This window comes from Pectinophora gossypiella, chromosome 5, assembly GCF_024362695.1.
Source record: "Pectinophora gossypiella chromosome 5, ilPecGoss1.1, whole genome shotgun sequence".
In the NCBI taxonomy this organism is placed as follows: Eukaryota; Metazoa; Arthropoda; class Insecta; order Lepidoptera; family Gelechiidae; genus Pectinophora; species Pectinophora gossypiella.
Window position 1 is genome coordinate 9,614,647 of NC_065408.1, and position 24,825 is coordinate 9,639,471.

Below are 24,825 nucleotides of genomic sequence, written 5' to 3' on the forward strand. Positions count from 1 at the left end.
TAAACATATTATAATGATACCAACATAACAAAAAAAAGAATAATAAATAATATATACTATAATAGTTTATCTCAATATAACGCATGTTACTCACGAGAGCGAATAAAATGAATAGAATTTTGAAGTTCTGTATGGCGATCGTCGTGTGAATATTTAATTTATACCTCTTAATATAAGAAATATTTTAATTGAATTGTTAGACAGAACTTTAATACCTCATTTTTTTTTGCTTTGGCGAATTCTTTTGCGCTTTTGTAACTGTTTACGTAAGAATACGTGAATGATAATGATACAGTTAGGTATATATCTAAATGTACAGTTGTATACATAGAGAATCTTGCCAGGTGCCAGTTGGTATCCGTCTAGAGACGTGTTCCAATTAACTCCGACAAAATGTAACTATTGCGACGCTACCTGCCAATAACATGGCCATTAATGTCCCTCTTATTTACCTTTTTTGTGTTGTCATCTCGTAAAAAGTTGGGTAAAAACTGACAGAGCTCGCTAGTGACATCATCAATGTTTGAAGATGAGTTGCGCGGCCTAACACAAAACATTAATCATTTCATGACGGATAGTCAACAAGCGTCCACCCCCAACGCAGATTTTGCGGTACCTAACATCACTTCCTCAGTAATACAATGTTTTTCGCTATCTTTATCGAGTAATCTGCTGTTTCCTTTATGCAGTAAATCAATGTGGCGGTGCAGTAAATGCACATGTACTAACCGGGCCGTAAACGAGTGAACACAATGTAAACGTCACCTCAGGTTTCTCGACGAACCCTGACGAACGATGCATTGTTGCTGCGTCAGGACCGTAGCAAGGACGTGATAGGGGTCAAAAAGGTTAGGTTACTGAATGAATGCCTACGGCGAAATATTGGTGAATTCTCATAAAGGAAACCTTTTTAAACGGACAATGAGAATTCCAAGTTAGCCAAAGGGCCTGAATACGTGCCTGCGTTGTCGCGCTCGGAACCATTGGCGCGGGGATGGGAATGCACCCATAAAATTTCCGGCCGTGATTTTGGACTAAAACACATAATAAGATCGGAACAAACGGATATACGTTCTCGCGCAGGATACAAAAGGCGCGTGTTCCTAAAAATACGTCCTCGAATGAATGCCGCCGTGTCGAGGGGCGGACGCCTTTTGTGGCTTTGCGTGCTATTTCGCGTGAGTTGTATTCACACGCTTTTGTCACAAATTACTATAAGTGTCGCTATAATAAAACCTCCAAGAAACATTGCTGCTCAAAAATGTTTTTCGGACGTAATAAATAACTATGAAGCCATAAAACTAATCACGTAACCTATAAATAACAAAATCTGTTGTCAACCTCTTCAGATTTAAAAATGTTAAAACCGCATCATTTCTAAAACTAAATTGCCCGTTTAACATAGTAATGAAGTTGTCGTTTCGAACGGCAGTTAATTTAAAATTATGAACATGATAAATTATTTTCTTGATTTTTAATAAACGAACTCTTACGTGCTGAAAAATGCACAGTAGGTCGGCTCTATAGAACAGAGGATTATCCCTTAAATAATACTTGCTACTTTTTACGTTCGTGTTATGGTATGTAATCGTGGAGTCGTTCGACAAAACTTATAAGTACTAAGTGGGTATAACAAAACGTGTAATGATACAATTACATGTACACGTCTTGGTTCTTAATACGTATAATTTCAGATACTAGCTCGGTTCCGTGTTAAGGCTCCATACTTAGTATTATACAATGACTAGCACCACCCACGCCCCCTCCCTAATGGCAAGCTTATTGTTTCCCCACTAAGGTTGGCGCACATTTAATGAATATGATCGTAAATCTGATAACAAAACTGTTTCTAAACAACCTTTTAATAAGAAGAGCGATAATTTTATCGCGTTTCATTGAGGACGGTCTCTAACAATGTTAAGAGTCATTTTTTTCAACGAAGTTTCTCGATGTTTAACGTTGTCTGTGATGTTGAACAAGGAAATGTTACAAATATAAATGTAGTAGCAAATAGCTTCATGCCAGCGCAAAGTAAGATATGTAATAGGTATAATAGCTATAAAATTTTACTGTTGTTCAGTATCCCTGTGCAGAGACTCCAAGTCTCTGCATTTAGAAAGCTGCGATAGCAATACCAGTTACGTGTCTCAATCCGATGAATGGGCATTCGAAAAATACTCGCGTATTGTTCAATCCAATACAACATAAAATTTGGTTTTTCTCGTAATAAAGTTTCACGATTAAATAATACTATGTTTTATTCTTGCGTTATATAGCTAACACGTGACATGCTTTGAAAGGGTACGAATACGTACCGTTTCAACCATTAAAATATTAATGAATAAAATTCACAACAAAAAGTTATCTAAATTGGGTTGGTTTGTTTGTCCCTCCGTCGCTTTAAATGAGTTACGTGAGATAATACTAGTAAAACGGATTTATGTTGACACACACAAAGGCGTAATCCGTTCACCAGCTTAAGATTGTTGACAACTCTTTTTTTACTTAACACTTCACAAAGAGTGGTATAGACGACTGAGAATGTGTCATTGTGTATTAGGCTTTAATAATAGACTGTATGCCAACACGGGGCAATGAAATTATGAGTTGAACTTTATTTTGTATGCCTTGGAGGATTACAGTCTATAGGTTGTCTTGTTATTTACCGTATAAATAGAGTTCGAATGTAGAGGGCGGGTTATCGAGGTAGGTAGCGGTAAGCTTGCCTTATTTAGTCCGGCGTCATCTAGCGGCTCCCCAGAAGTAGAACCTAAGCTAATAAATTACACGGAGCATGTTCCCGCCACGCCGGCCGTGTCTGTGTAACAAATTGATGAGTTTAACAACAAACTTCATTACAGCCAGTACCCGCATACCGTCTCCATTAAATTCCAAATTGATTTCCTTTAAAAAATAAATTACAAAGCTTCACATGTGAAACATAACATGTATAGTCGAAGTGCTTTCTGCACGCTTGACATTTATATCAATTTTGATAATAATGTTGTCAATATACAACAAAGTAAATTAATACTGACGGCAGGATAAAATATATACATGGAACGGGGATACATGAGCATTAAATATATAATTATGTAAGCCGACATTACTCAGGCGAGCGCAGACGAATGTTTGAGATAATAATGAAACATGAGAAAAACTCCATTTCGCAACGAAATTAGGCTCAATTATCGAATTACGGGCTTCAATTACCCTCATTAGAAGTTTGGGTTCCTTTTAAATGTATTATTGTTCGGTATACGATGATTAAAGGAAAGCAGTCTGCTGTTCGCTTTGTGGAATTCAAAACGGATCGGCAAAACCAAATCCATTTGCGGCATTTTATTTTGGTGCACAAAGTGTAATCGGTGATATCGTTCTATGCAGCGCCAGGTGCAGTCAAATTAATGATCTTTATCGTTTAATTTCCGGGCCTGATGGCATGCTTGTTGCCAGCTCGGTCATTCACGTCCTAAATGGCATTCTCTTATAAACCCACCTCAATAAATAGTGCACAATAATTATTGTCTAACGACCTCGAGTGTTCAACTGCAAAGACATCGTTTTCTTTGATCGCGAACGTCTTTATTACGACCACATTAATTCTTTACGAAGTTTCTCGTAAAGTTTTATGTATCCTACAATTGTTTATTATCGTTTTGTAAATATTTTTCTGCGTCAAAGGTCACAATATATTATGAAAGATTATAGTTAATTTGTTACTAGTCATAACATGCGCTCGTATAATGTCATAAGTTGTCAAAACGTTTTTATATTGTTACCCGTGTTAACATTCTTTGGAGGATAAAGGTCGAGAGGTGAATAGGATTCCTTCGGGATAAAGGTTGACATTGAGCGTAACAAAACAAGGTGGAGCTCGGTTAATGTCCTCGAGAATATTACGATCACGATCCTTACTTAGCCGTAAAAAAGCTATTACTTCTCACGACTTAATATGATCCTTCATGTAATAGTCTTAGAGACAGTTGTGGTTAGGTGAAAAAAGGTAGAGAAAAAGATACTTGGAAAAAATAAATCCATTTTCCGTAGAAGTTTACGGCTATACATAAATTATTACAGCATACGCTAATATACCTTTATATTTAATTCCACGGTCGATTAGCATTGTTGGCACTCCCGGCCGAATGAATATTTAAGTAAAGTTAGAAATGTACATTTTATTACCGTGTCACTGGATTTTCAGAGCAAAAAAAAACGAACAGTATCTACATCAAATAGTTGTAACATTTTCATCTAAAGTCAAATTATTATAGATACTATTAATAGTAGGTGTTCACGAAATAGGGTAGTAAACCGTGCTAATGTTGGTATCCTCAATGTTAAGTTAACACCCTTGTTTTAAAGGTCAAGGTATTATTGTGAAAATGTACTCTTATACCTACTCTTTTTTTGTTTAAGTCATGAGGTCGACGACCGGCCTGACCATCCCTGATTGGTATCCTATTTTCTGGTGAAATATTTTCTTGTTTCTTGCTTTTTAGAGCGCGATTTTTCCATAGTCGGGTTTTTGGTTTTAAACTTGCATTTTTATTAAGTTCGATAACCTGTGTCACCAATCGTAGTGTAAGGGATATAGGAGATGTATAGTTGCCAGGTGAATAATAGATTATTTTATATGTTACAGACGAATAGAGAAGCATGTTGACACGGTGGCTAGTGTTGACGCTGGTGGCGGCGAGCTGGCGCGCCGCGGACGCCTGCTCCTGTCAACTACAACACCCACAGACGCACTTTTGTAACAGTGACTTTGGTAAGTTCACTTTTTAAAATCTTCGATGGAACACTTTTATCGGCTTTCTCGGTAACATTCACCGTCAGCCTAACTGCCAAAAAATACATTTTCTTAGGATGCGGTATTGATGTATAGTATGTGACTATAAAAGTCATTGAGATGCGATGTTAATGTAACCGTGATAGACCTGTTCGGAGAACACGTGGCCTACATCGTAGTGTCATAGGTCCAAATCCCGGGTCGGGCTCTAAACTACTGTATTCATGTTTGGATCATAGTTAATTGATGTCAGGTAGTTTCCAGGATTTGTGCCTGTACATTAAACTATTTACTATACACCTCTGCCTACCCCCTCGGGGATACAGGCGTGATGTTATGTTATATTGCGGCGCTAGTGCCACGTGCCAAAAGATCCTTGTTTATCATATTATGTTACTTTTAGTGTCAATTTGTTTCAATAGCTCTAACACATGGAAGATTAAATGTATAAAAAAATTAAAGGCCCGTTTCACCACTTACTATAGTTTAACTTACAAGTACTTACTTAAACTGACTAATCTAATAGCGTATCTAGCTATGCCAGATATTTTTTGCATAGGCAATCGAACAAGTGATAAAACAAACAGGCTTTCGTCCAAAAGTTAATCTTCTTCTTCTTCTATCGTGTAGGTTGTGAGATGTATTACCAACCCCATCAACCCTGGTGTCAAAAAAAATAATAGAAATCATTATTCAATAAACTTTTTAGGGAAATTGGATTAGATACCCCGTACTACGTGCTACATTTATAAACAGCCATTTTTAATTTCCAGTAATCGTGGGCAGAGTACAAAAACTGTTCAGAGGGAACGAATTCTACGACTCATACAAAGTGAAAATCCGAAATATTTTCAAGGTAAGCTATTTTCGACACCGATTATTTGATCAAAGCAACAGACGGATGGCTGAGCGAGTAATCTTTTAATGATAGATCCGATTATAAAATTAAATTAATGGCTTTTGGTGTGACTATGGAGTACAATGGGTCTTTATCTGTTTTTATTTGTTTTTTTTTTACTTTTCCCTTTTATTTGACTTGTCTATCATAACTGACACTTATACGAACTTGCGATACGACGGGCGTCTTTTATATTTTTGTTACTTTTATCACATGTAGGAAAACGCTTCAAGTGACGAGACGCCAATTGCCATGTACCTAGTTAAGGTCTGTTATCTGACTAATTAATTATAATTTTTTGATACAATAAACTATACAGTCGTAAGACCGAATGTCCTTTTAAAATCCAAACCCCATTGCTTAACTACTGTGTCTGGAAATCTCGACCTTAGAAGGACATAATGTCATACATAATGTCTGATTTTCCGTTTGGTTTGCAGGCGACTCCTAAAGCGGCGGTGGCGCTCAAGTCGGGTCGTATCTTGACTCCGTCACAGGACTCTCTGTGCGGGGTGAACCTCCAGCCGAGAGAGACTTACGTCATCACAGGTATGTTTGTCATATACATAAACACATATATATGCCCATAAACCCTACTGGGGGCCGAGCTACAAGCAATTAAAATACAACTAGCAGTCACTCTTCATAAAAAGCCTTATGATGGATATGATGAACTGTATGCCAGATGATCAGCCTCAGATACAATTTGACAATTTGTTCAGGTGAGGTTTCTCGGATGGCTCGGGCTTAAAGTGCAAGTGCGGCACTGTTCCCCAAACGATGGAACATCTTACATGCCCGAACACCTGCACGCAGGAGGATCTGATGAACGCTGCAGATAGCGCCATACTTGTTGCCAAGTTTTGAGCCGATACTATTTAGTTTGCCATCGACACGATAAGAAGAAGAGCCTCAGATATATGAGTAAACTGGAAAGATTAACAGTTGAACGTGTAGAAGCATAGAAACAAGCGTAATTATTATAGTAATGACACTTGTTATGATTTACGGATTTTCAGAGTTACACTACTCTGTGCAATTAAATATGGTATCTTTCCAGCTCGCTACCCTGACGACGACATTGGCATTGGGTTTTATAGCCACTAATTGAAACTTTTTTTACCGTGATGTATTGTAGATTTGCCATATATGGCATTAACTACTTAGCTTGACAGACTAGTTGAAACTCAATATCTAGGTCCTAGTAAGTAGTACATTGCAATAATAAGAAAGTAAGGCATAAGATCGTAGTCGAACATGATTAATCTATTATAGGTGAGTGAATTATCAGAGAAGAAACTGCAATTTGATATTTTTGGGTCTGCCCCGACATTGACATTTTATGTGAGTACCTAACAAATACTTTTTTCGTGGTCACCCATTAAGAGATACATCCTTATAATTCACTCAAACCTTCCCTATCTACCCTCCAAACCACAAGTATGTTAAAGGACCCGTGGTTTAATTAAAGTTACACCTTTGGTCAGTGAGGTGCCATAAGAGGAGAATTATTTATAGCCACTGTAATGAGGTCCCATTCAACAACTAACTGAATTAAAATGAATGAACTGAACTCGGTTGTGTAAAAGTTAGCATCATATTCACAGTGATTTGAACGGTAGCATTGGATTAACAGCCTAGGCATTTAATGGACTAGTAAAATGGAATTGTAATTTTAATTATCAAAAAACCGCTAGTATTGTTATAAGTAACTTGAACACAAAGTTACATATTTTGTAAGTTATATAATCTTGCAACACTTTAAAGGTGAATAATCCTAAAATATGCCGTCATCCCTCAATTTGTATCTAAAGGCTTACATGTCTGCCAATATTGTGTGTACGCATTAATAGATTAATATTAATACGTTTTACCTAAAGACGGCTAAAGGCTGTTACTAAGACCCTGATGTCGGCTTTCCCTAAAGACTAGTATAATTGATTGATCGATGTAATACACGAGGAATATGCGAAAATATGATATGGGTTTAAGCAGGCATTTAACCTATTTACGATTTATTCCATAATCACTATTATTAAAGTAGATAGAGCCCACGAATCATAACAAACTTGCAGCAGCTTTTGATATTTGTGTCATAGATTTTTTTATTATTAAAAGATTTGAGTATGTCCCTACTGATATTAAGCAGCAATATCGTCATAATCATCTAAATCATTGGTTCATCGTGTTAGACATAAAAGAAACGTTGCGTTGTTAAGGTATACTCCAGTTTATGAGAAAGAATGGGCCCAACAGTGTTGACTCAACATAGACTGATCATGACGAACAGCAATAGATGAAGTAGTTCTTTAAATACTAATAACAAGAACTGAAATGCGGGTTCAAATTCCGAAACAGAATTATCGATCTTCTCTTTATGAGTTTTCGCTAAGCACGGGTAAGAGCTACAAAAACGTTTACTTACGTTATTTTAGTGGGCTCAGATTTCTGCATTTAGACTCTAAGATGGTCCATATTAAGAGTTTACTTATAATATTTTTACATTTCAGGCATTGTAATACACTTACAAGCGCACATGGGTTTGTGCGGGTACGTGAGTAAGTGGCGGGAAGTAACGCCGCGGCAACGGAAAGGCTTCCGGATGCTCTACAAACAGGGTTGCACGTGCAAAGTGAGTCCACACACTATAACACACTTTATAGATATAAATCCACACGCAAGCCAAAGTCACACACAAACTAGAAACTTGAGAACGCCGAAGTGGAAAAGGTCTCACAAACGTCTCCGTAACTTACTGGCTGTTACAGAAAGTTATGCCACCATTTCAAATATGCTACAACCCTACCAGTGCAGTATCGATTTTTATATAATTCTCTGGATTACCCATGCAGCAGAATGAGTAAATATTTTATACTTAGCACGCGTAGTCGTTTATATTGTCACTAAAGAGTTTAAATATCTAAAGTAAAGCAATGAATATTTAAATGTCAAAGACGCAATAAAGTCAGTAATAGTAACAGTTCTATAAAAACGGGCTTTGCTTATACGTGTATAGCTTATGCTATGGAATTATTTCCATCCATAACAATACAAAAGTATCAGGATACGAGTTTTATAAAAGTAACACTAGTACTGAACACCTTATTAAAAGCATATAAATGTAAAATGAAAATTGCGGAATGAGTTTTTGCGTTTATTCTGTAATTCCCTCCCTTGAATCCAGTCAAGTACCTTGAACGCGACCCTAGAGACTTAAGTTTAAGAGCTCTGCAGGGGTTACAGTAACGTAATGTCAATATGAGCTTTAATTTAATTTCAAACATAACCTCAAAGACCCATTACATTTCTTCGATAATACAAATATGTATTGTGTAATGAATGAATGATAATGAATAATAAATGGCGAGTGAAACACGAATGGCCAGCGTACAAACGTTTTTGGTAAAATTAAACATGACGTTTGTAAACATTTGATATGTAAACAGTCACGCAATCGTGACTACCAACTTGTCTACTACGTTGGACGAACTCGTTCACATTAATTAACATTGGTTTTTTGCCGACTTGGTAATTCAATACCTTCCATTCGCAGATAATTTAGATTAACCTTTAAAAAGACAAATTATACGCAACTCATTTAGCAAGGAAAAATACTACGTTGTCTAACCCAATTATTTACCATCTTCTACAAAATACTTAATTGAATGCTTATTCCACAAAATAGGCAAAATGAAGATGAAACTTAATTATTCCAGCGAATAAAATCAGCTGATCAATAAAATGTATATGCATAGACTCTTAGTTAATTGGGAATTTTACTGTTTGCATTTTCATTAGCTTTGGCTCTAAGTAATGTTGTGTATGTTGCTGTTGACTTTTTATTTTACATAATATATCACTCATTAAACCCATCACCAATGCCTAATTATCACCATTTTTATTTTCCCTTTCTCAGTAAGAATAACGGCCTCCGTGGTCCAGTGGTTGAGCGTTAGGCTCACGATCCAGAAGTCCCAGGTTCGAATCCCGGTGGGGAAATATTACGAAAATGACTTTGTGAATGGTTTGGACATTACAGGCTGATAACCTGATTGTCCGAAAGTAAGATGATCCGTGCTTCGGAAGGCACGTTAATCCGTTGGTCCCGGTTACTACTTACTGATGTAAGTGAGTAGTCGTTACATGAGTCATGTCAGGGGCCTTTGGCGGCCCAATAGTAGCCCTGATACCAGGGTTTATGAGGTTGGTAATCCACCTCACAACCCTACACGAGGGGAGAAGAAGTAAGAATTCGGCTACGCTCATAATTAGACACCGAATAGGTCACTGTCGCTCAGTAATGAAAGTTACTGTAGACTGGGGCTTACAAAGCAATATATTATTCCCATCTGCGACTTGGATCGATAGAGCCGTCTACAGAAGACAAAGTTTATTCACAAGCGTGTTATTTACAGGTTCATATTACGCGCAAACGCACGAAATCACCAAACACGTGTGTCACGAACTACGATGACTGCTACGAGAGGCACGGTATCTGTCTACACGACCGCAAGCGACGGTGCCGCTGGACCAGGTATATATTTACACCAGTTTTTTTTAGTATATAGGTATATAGTATGTTCTCTAGTGCACATACTGATGACTTCCACGCTATCAGAAGGAAAAAAGTAGCCTCTTTACTGAGCAGAGTGAGGTCTAGCCACAACGGCATCCTGAGGGGTATTGGTGACAGGTATGAGTGTCCTGTAATTAGGCAATGGGTGTCTGTTCTGGTTGGACCCAATAAGGATTCAACTAGAATAGACTATAAAATATGCATACTTTTAATAATAAAATTGTTTAATTTGATACTAACTTATTTTTAAGTTTTCTACTAACGACGATGACGAAAGTCTGAAATTTTTTTTTTTTTTGTATAGGTCTGAGTTTTACCCCACGCTTATGTTTAAACTTTAAGGTCGCCCACATTTATATTATGTTTCTCAAAAAATCACACACATCCTATCCATTTGAAACTTATACAATTATTTCACTATACATCTAGTCTTCTTTTATTATATATTATTAAAGTATTTTAACTGTTTTTAGTACTCCGTAACTCTCTCCTAAGAAAATGCGAAACTAAACTAATTAGTAATATCGTCTTTTCCGTTCTGTCCCCATTTCTTGAATTTTCTCCCCGCGATGTTTTCTTATTTCCACTTAAGTTGAAGCATCTCATAAAATAGTGCCGACTTGATTAACTATAAAGTTTTAAGGGTTAAGGAGACCGCTTTAGGTACATTTTCATCACTATCTTCAATAAAAAGAAAGTAATGAGAAACTTAATGACTGAGCGTTGATGAGTATCAACGCTCAGCCCAATTAAACAATTTGATCCAAAAAGCTAACATTTGCACAGGGGTTTCTTTTCCGATTTAGACAAGGAATAAAGACTTCGGAATGAAGAAGATTTATAGTCCACGTGAGCAGAGATGCGGGCTGAAACTAACAGTAGTAGTATAATACCAAGATAAACGAGACGTAATCCTTTGTAATGGCTTTTACGATAAATGTAAGCTACTAATATGAAATATTCTGATTTTCTCAACTCCTTTCTCAAATCTTTGTTTTATGTGAATATTTCTTTTTTTTCTACTTGTATCTGTCCACTCGTCTGTACATCCTTGACGTACAACACGATTCAAAAGTCAACAAAGGTATTGTTGTAAAGCTGGCAGTGCGCGAATATCACGTTAGTAAGCTAATCTTATAGAAGACAAAAATGTCTTGCAATCATTCATACTAAGTATTACGTCAGCGTTAACAAGAAAATGTTTCGTACTTAGCAATTGTCTTAAATGTCGGCCTAAGTCTCAGGGCAAACTCGTAATTCCACATACACATACATAAACTCACGCCTATTTCCCACCGGGGTGAGCAGAGACTATAGAATGCCATTTGCTTTGATCCTGACACACTTGCAAAATTCCATTTTTTGAAATCTAATTCCATTTTTACGAAATGAATTTTTGGTAACAAATCACAACGACAATGTGGTCGTTAATAACTACCAATCCGCACTGGGCCCGCGTGGTGGTTTAAGGCCCGATCTCCCTATCCATCAATAGGGAAGGCCCGTGCCCCAGCAGTGGGGACGTTAATGGGCTGGTGATGTGTGAATTTTTGGTGTATTTTTTATATAATTATTCACTATTCGTACCGTTTACTAAAACTAATAATGAAAACTCATTAGGTGACTTTATACAGCGCAAACAACGTATATCGTACAGAAGTATGTAACGTTACCTCAATAACGGGTTCGCGAAGAAAGTACGCTCCCTTCATTAATATTATTGGATCTAAAATACCAAGATTTTATGACAAGATGTTTAATGGCATACATGCCGGTGATATAATCTATAAGTATTACAAAAGTCCTTTCTTAACACCGGGTAAGAAGCTATTAACAAGCCTATAAACAGATTGTGGCTAGTTGTTACATAATAATGTATATCATAAAATATAAATTGATAAATAGCATGAATGTGGGTGTAAGTACTTGGAAATATACGTAATTCATATGCATGTATGATACCTAAGTAGTAATTGTCATGGGTAAACTAAATACATACAATTATACTATACTGTTAGTGACACCGTGCCGAATACTGAGGGGGATGATACAGCTCTTGATTTTGAGTTAATATCAAGTGGAACTTTCCGTCGCAAAATTCACGTTCTTTTGTGTTTTTTTTAATTACTTTGAATTCTTTACTTTTGCGATGGAAAATTCCACTTGATATTAACTTAGAATCATCCCCCTCAGTATATATAGATAGCCAAACTGGCAGCTTTGGGTGTTATTAACACCGTAACGAAAACTTTGGGTGATGATTCAGGCCATGATTCTGAGTTGACATTAAGTGGAATTTTCTATCGGAAAAAATCACGATTTTTTTTCATTTCTATATTTTAGCGACGGAAAATTCCACTTGATATCAACTCAGAATCATGGTATGAATCATCTCTTAAAGTTTTCGTTACGGTGTAACTAACAACACCTTGAATATAAGTAATACTATGGTTAGTACACCCACCGGGAACATCAAATGCAATATAATTTGCATTCGTTTACTTACATGTTTGCAAAACACAATGGAATATTATTGTGTCTAAAATTCTAAACAGAATCTTTATTTCACAGATGTTTGAAGCAGGCTACAATCGTAAACATAAATCTTTTGATGTTCCCCTCTCGAAATGCTGTCGTTATCAATCAATTTAAGGGACGCGGATCCATTTTCATCGCCAAATACTGCCTCGTAATTCTCATATTTTCATCACGTTTATTGTTTCCTTTTATATTTTCATTAAACACATTGTTTGTGATATAATTTAAAGGACAAATACTTGTTATAATTACCAGACAAGTGTTTTGGATTCTAACGGATTTGAAGTAGAAGTTGTAGGTTGAATTTTATAACATCGTTTGCTCTTCATGTTTCAGTATAAAGGAGATTTTGTTTCGTAACAGTTTTTTCTGTATTGTTTCAGAGCCCCAGCTCTCACGAGGTGCCTGCAAGGACACCGCTACAATATGACTCTAACTTGATTCCTCCGGCTCGACTCCCAAGTAAACGCTTCTCGTACCATTTGTATATCTCGTTGTACCATCATGGAATACTACAAAAGGATTCTCATCTACTAATAACATATACAAATTTCACGGCAACTACGTAGTAATTAAGTCAAAAGCCGTTCTAACATTGCGAAGGCCCAAATCAAACCATTCTAACATAACGAAGGCATTCAATACACGTAGAATTAGTCAACTTGTATTGTTTGAAGGAAGACAAAATGTAGATGTTTAATAAAATTCATGCAATGACGAATTTAGTTAGACTTTGCCATAAAGTATTTTTTGTTATTTTGTACCTGTTTTCCTTCGGACGATCCTAAATTGTTGTTGTCTTGTAGACGAAAGTAATTTTAACGTTATTTTTATATTATTTATTTTTAAGTTAATTATTGTAAATTAACAAATTATAGTGATATTTTTACGTTAGGTTTAAAGAAAAAAATAAAGGAAAATTTATTAAAAACATTTTTTACTGTTCTCAAAACTCCTGCGGTAAATATGATAGCAAAGGTACACGACGTAATATATTTGTATCTGCAGCTAACAAATCCGTGATAACATCGCGCTCGTGACAAGCGATTACCGTATGACCTCTACGACGACTAACAACACGTTATAAATGACCCCACAGACATGCAATCATTAGTATTATAAAATGACGAATACATATGAACCATAACTCTGATTGTCACGAAGTAAGCAACCATAGTGAAAAATAATGTGTATAAATAATGACTTTATTTTTAGTAACAGCATTTTAAAAGTTTTAACGTGGTTATGGAAGCTTTTTAGTGACCATAATTCATTCTATATACAGGTTGTTAGTGACATCGTAACGAAAACCTTGAGGATGATTCAGACCATGATTCTGAATTGATATCAAGTGGGATTTTTCGTCGCAAAAGTATGAAATTGGTAATAATTTAGAAGAACACTAAAGTTTTCATGAATCCGACAGGATATTCAACTTGATATTAACTCAGAATATAAAACTCATGTCGGAGTCCTCAATATTCGTTACGAAGTCACTTACACCCCGTACAAGTACGTATGAAGGGGATGATTCAGCTCATTATTATGAGTTTGTATCAAGTGGAATTTTCCATTGCAAAAGTATAGAAATTAAAATAATTTAAAAACAAAAAGAAACATGATTTTGTGACGAAAAATTTCACTTAATATTAACGTAGAATCATGGTCTGAATCATCTCCTCAGTATTCGGTACGATGTCACTATACCCTGTAAATTATGATGATTGAAAGAAGTATCCGTTACCAAACATGGCGTCTTAGAATGGCGTATGATGGTGGTGGCTTAGACGACATGATATCATCAGTGACTTTATGCGACTTAAATTAGTTGTTTTTATTATTAATTTATGAATTTTATTTTCATTAATAATCGTGTAATAAAATTTCCAAACAAGTCCATTACATATAGTAGGTTTAATTACTTAACAGTGGGTCCGATTCCTGCAGACACCGCCTAACTTTATTTTAAGTTATAACCGTCATAATCTTATCCACCGAAAAGGAAAAAGACGTGAGATTGACAACTGCTAATTTTAGAATGAACGAATAACCCGAGGGAATTATTTAAACATCAATGGGAAATACTGTCCGAGTGACGTCATCAATAAAAGCGGCCAACCATCTTACTCATTCATGAATAAAAATCGAAAATAAATAAATAAATAATAATAAAAGAGGAACAATATTTTTATTTTTGATAGTCAAACTGGTTTCGATATGTAGATTATTTACTTTATTTTAGGTTATGGCAATGGGTATTATAGGCTTTTCATAATTTGTCTTTGAGTAAAATAGCTTATTATAGATAGAATAGAAATGTGGACTAAGACTCACCATATCAGTGTGGTTGTGGTAGTAGGTCTGCTCGATCAAGGGGAAGTTCTCCCGGCCTAGGCGGCGCTGCAGCTGCAGTAGGTGGCCAAACACCCAGGGACGATCCTGTACCACAAACAAATATATGATATATATCGACAGCCTCCATGGTCTAACAGCATACATGGTCTAGTGGTTAGAGCGTTGGGCTCACGATCTGGAGGTCCGGGTTCGATTCCCAGTGGGGACATTGTAGAAATCACTTTGTGAAACTGTCTTTTGTTTGGAGGGACATTGCAGTCTCAATCACCAGATTGTCCCATAAAGATTGATTCCCATAAAGATTGGAAAGCACGTTAAGCCTTTAGTCCCGCCACTCCGGTTGATCGAAGGGAGGCCTGTGCCCAGCCGTGGAACGTACATAGGCTGTTTATATGTTATATAGACGAAAGTATCCTAAAAGTACTGAAAGGTCGCCTGGAAGAGATGCTACCTTAGCAATATTGCCGCCTATTGTACCATTTATATTATTATGCTGTATGTATCCTTAGTGCAATATAGTGTTATATTATTATATTGAAAGTAGAAGAGCTATAACGCTGCGACATGGATATTTGAGTACAAGATTGAGATCAAAAACAAGTGCTAACGTCACTTCGTACAGAAGCTTCATCAAATTAAATGATGGCGAAACTCGAAATGTTCATACTCCTTTTAGTCATTACAATTTAAAATAAATATGTTGATTGCACTCATTCTGGTACGTTTGTTTAGACGGTAGGTAAATACAATAAACTTGTGTTACATCGCAAAAATGGTAAAGTCGTTATTTAACAAAAGTGCAAACGTTATCGAAAAGACACAACTTTGTACTTTTATTTGTACAGTAACGAAAGTTCCTGCACATTCTTCAGACTGTTCCATAACAAAGTTTTCACTGCAATATCCGTTTTCACCGTACCCTGCCAAATTGGACTATTCCTAGTCCATAGGCTTCTCGTATTCCAGCACTTTACGCCAGAAAAACTACATAACTTTTGACGATCGCAAGCTGTGGTGTAGTGAGTAAACGCCTGCATTATTTTGATTGGCTGAGGCGAAATTTACTATTTGATCGGCTAAAGAAGCGCTGTGGGGCATCCAGTAACTACAGAAAATATTATTTGTTCTCATATGGACGTAAAGCAAATCTACGTAGTTATGTAGGACAGTTTTGTCTTCAAAAAAGTTTAATATAATCTACTGTGAAACGGCTGCAAGAAAAGATTGATGATTGTGGAGGAAACAAAAGGACTATATTAGGATCAGAATATACTTTTATAGACTCTGCTTAACCCAGAGGGAAATAGGCATGAGTTTATGTGTGTAAGTAGGACAGTTGTTAAAATAAATCATTTTCTAAGTTTTGCCTCTCTCGCTTTAGGCTGTAGAACTAATATCTATCTTTCTAAGTACCATATATATACATACATATATTTCTATACTAGAGCGCCAATAGTACATACATAAATAAACTCACGCCTATTTCCCACAAGGGTAAAAGAGACTATGCAATTCCATTTGCTTTGATCCTGACACACATCTCTTGCAAATAGTAAATATAGTTTATCTCAATTCCGTATGTTCCTCAGTCAAAACATAATACGAGCGTGACGTACTTTGTTTCGGATGATACTCTCTACATCATAATAGTGGGGTGTAGTTTATGAAAAATCCCAAGTAAATTGAAATGTATGAGCGTTTTTTTACTATCTAACTTTAGTCTTACATACCTATGTAACAAGGCGCCATAATAAATATTGCTAGAGTCGTCAACTGAGAGTCTCAGGCTCATATAAAATGAATAGGAAGCACAGACGTCTAGCTCGAGAGGACTTCAGAACTACGCCCTAGTTTGCCAACAGTTTAAAGCCTTGACGTTTTAAACATGTTTGCGTTGCCAGGAAAGAGCATTATGCAAAAGTATAGAGTTTAGAACTTGAAAGCATCTCTTCAATTATATTTGGAGATGGCGGATAGGGTATTGTAAAATCTAAATTGAAAATGAAGATTTAGGACGTTATTCATATATTACCTATACTATGTTGCACTGAATGTTATAGAAGTTAACTTTAGTCATATATTTATGGCGACCGTAGGTGTCCTTCATAAATGGAACTACGTAACAAAATTAATGATTTCTTTTAAAACACATATATCGAAATTGTCTGTAAATGTGTGTGGGACTAATTGACGTATATAACGATTTCTGACTATTGATACAAATAATGAATTTTATTTGAGACAATTCAAAACATTCGTATTAATTAAACTGTTCAACCATCATTTCCCCTAGGTCTCGATAGGAATAATATGCTCAGCGATATGAATTAATTTTAGTTAGTAGATTAGATGAAATTTATAAAATCAGTCGCCATTGTCATTGAAAACAAAATCCTTTATAAAAACGAAAGTCCTTTGCGTTTTAAATCAAAAAGAAATTGTAAGTATTATATTTATTTAGTCCGTGTTTCGTTCGGACTGACGGTTTATTTATTATACAAATTTAGACCTTTATGGCGTAATTACACGTCCTTTTATTCTAGTCTTAATGGACAATTTAAGGAGGTCATTTGGACTTTGTGTGGAAATGATGTGTATTAAAAATAATGTTTGTAAATACGAAAAACGTAGTGAACGCTTTTCTATACTGTGGGTTAATGAAGAGATATTCACAACCCAGAAAAGTTTAACCAAGTACCTACGTCGGTACTTATGTTACTGGGTAATAAAAAATCATCAACATACATACGTACATGCATAAACTCACGCATATTTCCCACTGGGGTAAGCAGAGACTATGGAATTCGATTTACTTGGATCCTGACACATTGCTCTTGCATCAAGAGTAGGTCGTACTGAACCTTTTCTAAGAACATCTCCAATTTGGTCAATGTACGTCCTTCTTGGTCTTTCACAAACAATTATCGTCAAACGGCAAACTAATTTAGTGTTACCCTGAAAATTGGATCATCTGGCAAAACAACAACCATACTGTAAAGGACCTCCGCCAATAGTTAGGTAATATCTAATACGTGACTCATCGGAATTCTATACCACATAGTTTGAATTCTTGAAAAATATTGCGATAATGTACAATTTGTACTTATATTCAAGGACTCTATGAAGCAGCATAGGATAAAGCTCCCGTCACGCAACAAATTCCGAGTAAAATGTATGAATCAGTAACACAGTACACAACCTGACTACGACTAGGAGTCCTGAGTCATAATAGACTTTAGAATAAGTACACTCTATGGTACGATTTTTTTTTAATAGCTGTGTCTTCGTAATCTAGCATGTCTCTTCGTTTCATCATTATTATCTGTATTTTGTTACATGCATGGGCAAGAGCTTAACGACGTTTGTACCTAATTTATTTTTGAATTAATTTGTACACAAAACAACAGTCAAAAAGAAACATACAAAGAAAACAGAGAGTACAGGTAAGCTTATCTCTAAGAAAGAGATATCTTTCAGCTGACCTACGTGACAAGAAGACATACAGTGTATAATACTATATAATAGATAGACATACCTACATACGCTTACACATTTTATGAAAATACATCAAATAAAAACAATAATCTAAAATATTCTTATATATAAATATACTATAATGATATATACATATGCCTAATATATTGTAGGTACAACAAGAAAAGTCTACAGTCAATCTTTCCACTTTAGCTATTGTTGCTTCCGTTTCATCGCGAGATTTTCATACCACCTAAATATCATAGGTTTCGTCGTTGTTACCAACTGAAGGGTGTCAGCGTCAGAGAATTATATAAACTTTTATCAACGAACTGTTAATTGAATACCCGCTTCGATGTCGGATATCGAGCAGTCCGGAGTGAAAGATCCTTATTTATTCGTATCTCTGAGCTCTGTATAATTAAGCATCCTAACGCTACATAAGCTCCACAAACACAAAAACATGTGGCTCGACATTATCAACCCCTAAATTGAAAAGGGTTCACTTAAATTTTAATGTATTTATCCATTTCTGCTATACAAATCGTAGTATAATATGTAATATAATACAATAGCATTGGCCTTTGGTTTCGGTTTCATACAAGACCATTAACCCGCGCCAGGCGGGACAGTCATCTTCTCTGCCCTCCACTGGGGCAATTCCTACCGACCTACGGGGTATAATGTAGAACCCTTGCCCAGGGATACGGGTGCAGACCTCAACGATTGCAGAGGCGGTGATGCGAGCTATCGGTACGGCACTAAAACGGAAGGGGCAAGTCGCAGGGACTGTAACCTAGAACCTGACAGAGGGCAGCAGTAACTGTCAGTACTATTTAGAGGCGGAGGACACGAGTCCTAGTACGGCTTTGAAATAGACTACTCTGGGCGCCATCCCACTCGCCTCAGACAGACAACTGCGGGACGGAAGGCAAGAAAGAAACCACTGCCCTATTTTTCCCCAAAAAAGTGGCTCCACTGACAAATTAGTGATGATGAGCATACATTGGGATACAGTTAGAGATAAAAGCTAATCATTATTTATAATATGTGCTTAGAGAATAGGGATCGAAAAGATAATGATAATAATAATGTTATTACGTTATTTATTACGGATGGTAAAAGAGATACTTAGGACCTACTTACGTATTCATGAACAAAGTAGTTACAAGATTAAACACATAACAAAGCAACATTTGGACTTCAAAAATCGGCCGGGTCAGTTTTTTAAGCAGTTTTATAGAGTCACAAGAAAACTTACCCCTGTGGGAAATAGGCGCGTATGTATGTATACATGTATGTGAATGAAATGTTTAATCAATTTATAATCCTAAGATCAACATACATTACTCCTATTTTCCTTTGGGATAGACAGCTACCACGGAGTTCTACTTACACCCCACGTTGGCTCCTTCCACCCTCATTAACACCTTCATGCATGCTCACAGGTTTAGAGTATTCTTGACCAGGTCCAAGGTGTAGTACAATGATAATTACCTGGAAGTGGTAAATGGAGTTAAGGCTGTTGATGGAAGGCACGCCTCCGAACTTGAGCCCCAACAACAGCGCGCGGTGGTCTGCGCCTGCGTCGCGCACGTTCTGGCGAACTAGCACGAAGTCCGGCCTGGGACACGCAACGCAATATTAGCAAAGCAAGTCTATGTCAAAATAACATAACATAACAAATACTTTATTGTACAAACAGGCAATAACAAAATACAAAACCAAAGAGAAATAGAATGAAAGAAAAACGTTCATTTATATTTGAAATATCATCGCTGTCTTTGCTACAAATCCTACAATATCCTACTTACTTACTACCTTTGGCGTTTTAGCAAAACTAATTAATTCTCCCGGTTGGTATATAGTACTTATAACTTTCAAAAGCTTAAAAATATACGTATTAACATTATTAATTTAATAGCCACGCTCTTGTAGGTGTAGCATTCTCCACTGTTGTCTGTCAAATGCCAATTCTTTGACTTTCTTATAAGACACGGCGTTCGCCTTCTCTTTAATTTGGTCCATGTAAGCTCTTCTTGGTCTTCCCCTGCTTCTCTTTCCTTATATCTTCCCTTCTATGATGTATTAATACCAAAAACGATAATGAAACTGATGTAGATGCAGTATGAACGAAGAAATGAAAAGTAAATACTCACTTGAAGCATCGAGTAACCTTAGTACCGCTGCGATATACGGCCATAGAAACATTGGCGCCATCCGAGTTAGCCGTCACAGACAGCTCCTGCAAACAAACTTGTTCCATAAAACACTCACACAAATATATAAAATACTGAACTAAATACAGAGTACTGGGACAAAAGCTTCAACCAACTTATTCAAGAAACTTTTTCGGAGCATTTTGCACAAAAGAGAAACCACCATTATTTACATGTTTGCCGCGGCATAAATACGGACTTATATAGGTACGTATGATTAAATAGATGAATGCGAATAAAGGCAATACGAGAATCCGCAGACATAAATATTGTCCAAATTGAGGATGCCCTAAAAAGGTCAAATCCGCAGTAAAAACGGACGATCTTCGTATATAAGCAGATTTATATGTTGCTGGTGTGCGATTTATATCTGGTTATCAACTTCGGAACGTGGAGTACAATACAATTCAACAATTACAAAAGTGACAAGACAAGCACAATCGGCGGCCTTATTGCTAAATAACAATTTCTTACAGGCAACCTTAGGAGTTATATATTAATAATAAATTATACAGTAGCATCGTAGCGAATACTGAGGGGGATGATTCAAACCATGATTCTGAGTCAATATCAAGTGGAACTCTCCATCGTTTGAAAATGTTTGTGTTTCTTTTTTAAATTATTTTCGGTTCCATACTTTTGCGACGGAAAATTCTTCTTGATATCAACTCAGAATCATTCCTCAAAGTTTTCGTTACGATATCACTAACACCCTGTTTTATTATTTCAGGGCTGTCAATTCAACACGCTTCAATTCAGGATATTTCTTTCGGGTTCACCAGTAGGTACTCCTACATAAGGCGAGTTAATAGCTTGGCTATTATTTCGATATAAAATGTGGGCAGTGACGGTGTCGTAACAATAAAATCAGTTCACAGCCCACATAACGGCTCCTTAAAGTACGTTTTTACGTTATTGCGTTCCTCGTGATTACTTAGACGTAAAATGCACAAAGTTGGAATGTTGTCTCATACATTCATTTCGTATGTAAAGCAAGGATTTCCTGTTCAAAGGTATAAAAATATTAATGAGGGGATGTCGCCCCACTCGTATATGGCACTAAATATTAAAATAGCTTGTTTCACGTTACAAAGCGACATCGAGTCGGAATAATCTGCATACTTAATTGATCCAATTGTTCGCGCGCGCACTATATTGTCCAGTTATGTCCATAGTTTTAGTTTTCCTCTCAATAGAAAACAAGATTCAATTTTGCTACTGGCATAGACCGCTCTTAATTGAGAAAGTTAATATAAATCAGAGAATAATACTAAGGAAAAAAAACACATCTTTTTTTTAGGTTCCTCCGTAATTTGAGTCATGTAATTCCTCAGTTCCATCTACAGACACTTGAAATTGTAGTAAAGCCAAATTGAAGGTTACTGTCATTTTTTTTCTGCAAACCTGCAATGAAGCTTGAACGATTGAGGATAGACGTGTCTCCAGTAGACGTATGTAGGACGTATAGGACTAATTGGGACTAAGAAAATACAGATTTCGGATTTATTGATGTGCATGTCTGATATCGAGAGGGTAGTACTTATTACACTTTTGTTGTTTTATAACGTTCTAACTAACATTGAATTAGAATAAGTACCTGATAACTACGGTGGTAAACTTCTTAAATGATTCAAAAGAAATAAATGTTTTAAAAGTCCATTCAAAAGTGCACTTACCCTGAACTCGGCCTGTTCGACGCGAATGTCCCACTCGCCCGGCAGCCGTCGTCCTCGGAAGTACTTGGACCAGTCGGTGTTCTGGTCGTCCACCACCAGCAGCGTCACACAGCGGTCCCGGTTGTACCCGCGACCCACGGATGCCACTGACGTTACGCTCCCTATAGACGTGGAAGTAAATCACCACTTGACAGTAGACTTGTTACTGATGTTGGAGAGAGGTTACACTGTCAATGCCGCTCTGTAGCGTCTCGTGCATGCGTAAAGTAATGCATTCACATGTACATAAATAAATAGTTCCTATTGGGGTAGGCAATAGACCAAATTGCATGACATATGAAGGGGTAGAAAGACGGAGCGACAATGCATCAGGTTACCCTCTCCTAAACTCTCGCTACATGCACAATCCTGTGTATACATTTTGGGTAACTCATTTCGAACTTTTGGATTATCACCTTTGTATCTAAAACAGATTGTTTATCTAAAGCTAATAAATCTTATTTGCTTAATCTTATTTGTAGCCGATGCTAAATTTCATGCTTACTTGTGCAAATTAGAATTTGAAAAGGTCAATTAAGATTGTACCATACAGAGCTGATCGCGAGATCGCGAAGAGTGGAAATCTGTTATTCGAGCCCTACATCCCAACAGGGGATAAAATAATTAAAATAGAAGAGGAGACAGAGCTGAGTTCTACAAAAGAAGAAGGAAACAGACTTCGTCACTTTAAGAAATAGATTTCGTCACTCTACGTTATTGGTTTCATGAATACGTGACGGAGAGACTAAAATAAAGACTTTTATCCAGAAAATACAGGATGTTATGACACCAACCGAATAGGTACTCAGGGGAATAACTCAGCTCATACATAAACTGCCTATATACGTCCCACTGCTGGGCACAGGCCTCCCCTCAATCAACCGGAGGGGGTATGGAGCATACTCCACCACGCTGCTATGTTAATATCAAGGGGAAACTTCCGTCTCAAAATTAAAATTCTTTTTTATGATTTTTTTTTAATTATTTTTAAGTCTTCTACGGTGGAAAATTCCACTTTATACTTTATACTCAGAATACTGAGCTGAATCATACTTTAAAATTTTCGTTACAGTGTCAATAACATTCTATATTCCTACTGCAGGCGGAAAAAAAGACGCGTTATGATAGAAAGTAGCAGAGATCTAACATCAAAATATAACACCTTATTATATATATTACAAGTGTCTATCACGAAAACGTCCTTTTTTCTCAGGCTAATGATGATTTGGAAACTAATTACTGTCCCAGAATACAAAGATCAATCAGTATCTAAAACAAAATTAAACACTAATTAAAGTAAGCTACGAGTATTTCCCAATTAAAAAAATTGCAATCAAAGCGTTTAGAAACTTGACGAATATCGACGACGAATAATCGTTATTATAAACGCAGACGTTTGGGATACTTCGTGTACTCCCAACATAAATCGATGGAATTTCCCACGCGGCTATTTTCGGCATTTTCGCAAACGGGATCCTTTTCCCAATATTGCCGGTATGTATCGCGATTGCTTGAACGACGACGGTCTCTCATTTCAAAATAAAATGAAAAGAATATTTCGTAGTAAAAGAAACTTGCTACCTACTTATAAGGTTAGCTACACAAAATAGCAGTAGTAGTATTCTATTCTGTAACTACACTACAATCACTTCTCCTATGGCATAGGTCCCTTCAATTATTTCAATCACGAGTTTCTACGTAGCTACGTACATACAGCTATCTACAGAATTATGACATATTGTATATAAATTAGGTACCAACAATATTCCTAGTCCGCATCCATATTCCTGTTCCGCAAGGAATAGATAGACCACTAAGAAGGTACCGTACGTAATTATAACTCACTATACTTAGTTCTCAGCAATTGCTTAAAAAGCAAACAGTGAAACGTACCATATTGGAACTTGTTATAAATATTTACACGTGTTTTACAGTGCTCTTACCTACTAACTACTGATATTAAATGAATATACATATTTACTTAATCAATAACTATTTACTTACTTATTTTGTATTGATACCAGCAAAGACACAGAAGTATATAGCTATTAAGAAAAAAAATATCAACATCTCCACATGCTACTATGACGTCAGCTAACAAGGATTTATCAAAAATCTAATTTTTGTGTATCATATTTGTGTTTGAAAAAAATAAAACACTTACCTGTTAATAAGAAAAAGCAATTCAAAATAATCCGGTGCTTGTAGTGCGACATCCAACACGATTCTACGACGACATCGAAACAGACGGCGTATCA

General features: G+C 36.4%; 2 protein-coding genes across 5 annotated transcripts in view; one reads left to right on the forward strand and one right to left on the reverse strand.

The window, feature by feature from the left end:
- LOC126366897 (tissue inhibitor of metalloproteinase) overlaps positions 1–13,735 on the forward strand; it is a 55,058-nt gene extending 41,323 nt beyond the window's left edge. For all 4 annotated transcript variants that reach the window (XM_050010238.1, XM_050010237.1, XM_050010239.1 and 1 more), the window contains 6 exons: positions 4,646–4,771; positions 5,566–5,648; positions 6,131–6,239; positions 8,201–8,322; positions 10,106–10,224; positions 13,188–13,735. In XM_050010238.1, the coding sequence (XP_049866195.1) occupies positions 4,660–4,771; positions 5,566–5,648; positions 6,131–6,239; positions 8,201–8,322; positions 10,106–10,224; positions 13,188–13,245 (603 nt within the window). In that variant the 5' untranslated portion in view covers positions 4,646–4,659 and the 3' untranslated portion in view covers positions 13,246–13,735. The remainder of the gene's footprint in view (positions 1–4,645; positions 4,772–5,565; positions 5,649–6,130; positions 6,240–8,200; positions 8,323–10,105; positions 10,225–13,187) is intronic.
- The window catches only part of LOC126366952 (synapsin), an 87,098-nt gene that overhangs the window by 56,260 nt on the left and 6,013 nt on the right, over positions 1–24,825 (reverse strand). Inside the window, exons 6-9 of the mRNA XM_050010295.1 lie at positions 22,529–22,689; positions 20,793–20,878; positions 20,131–20,257; positions 15,139–15,243 (exon numbers count right to left, since the gene is read on the reverse strand). Coding sequence (XP_049866252.1) covers positions 15,139–15,243; positions 20,131–20,257; positions 20,793–20,878; positions 22,529–22,689 — 479 coding nt within the window. The remainder of the gene's footprint in view (positions 1–15,138; positions 15,244–20,130; positions 20,258–20,792; positions 20,879–22,528; positions 22,690–24,825) is intronic.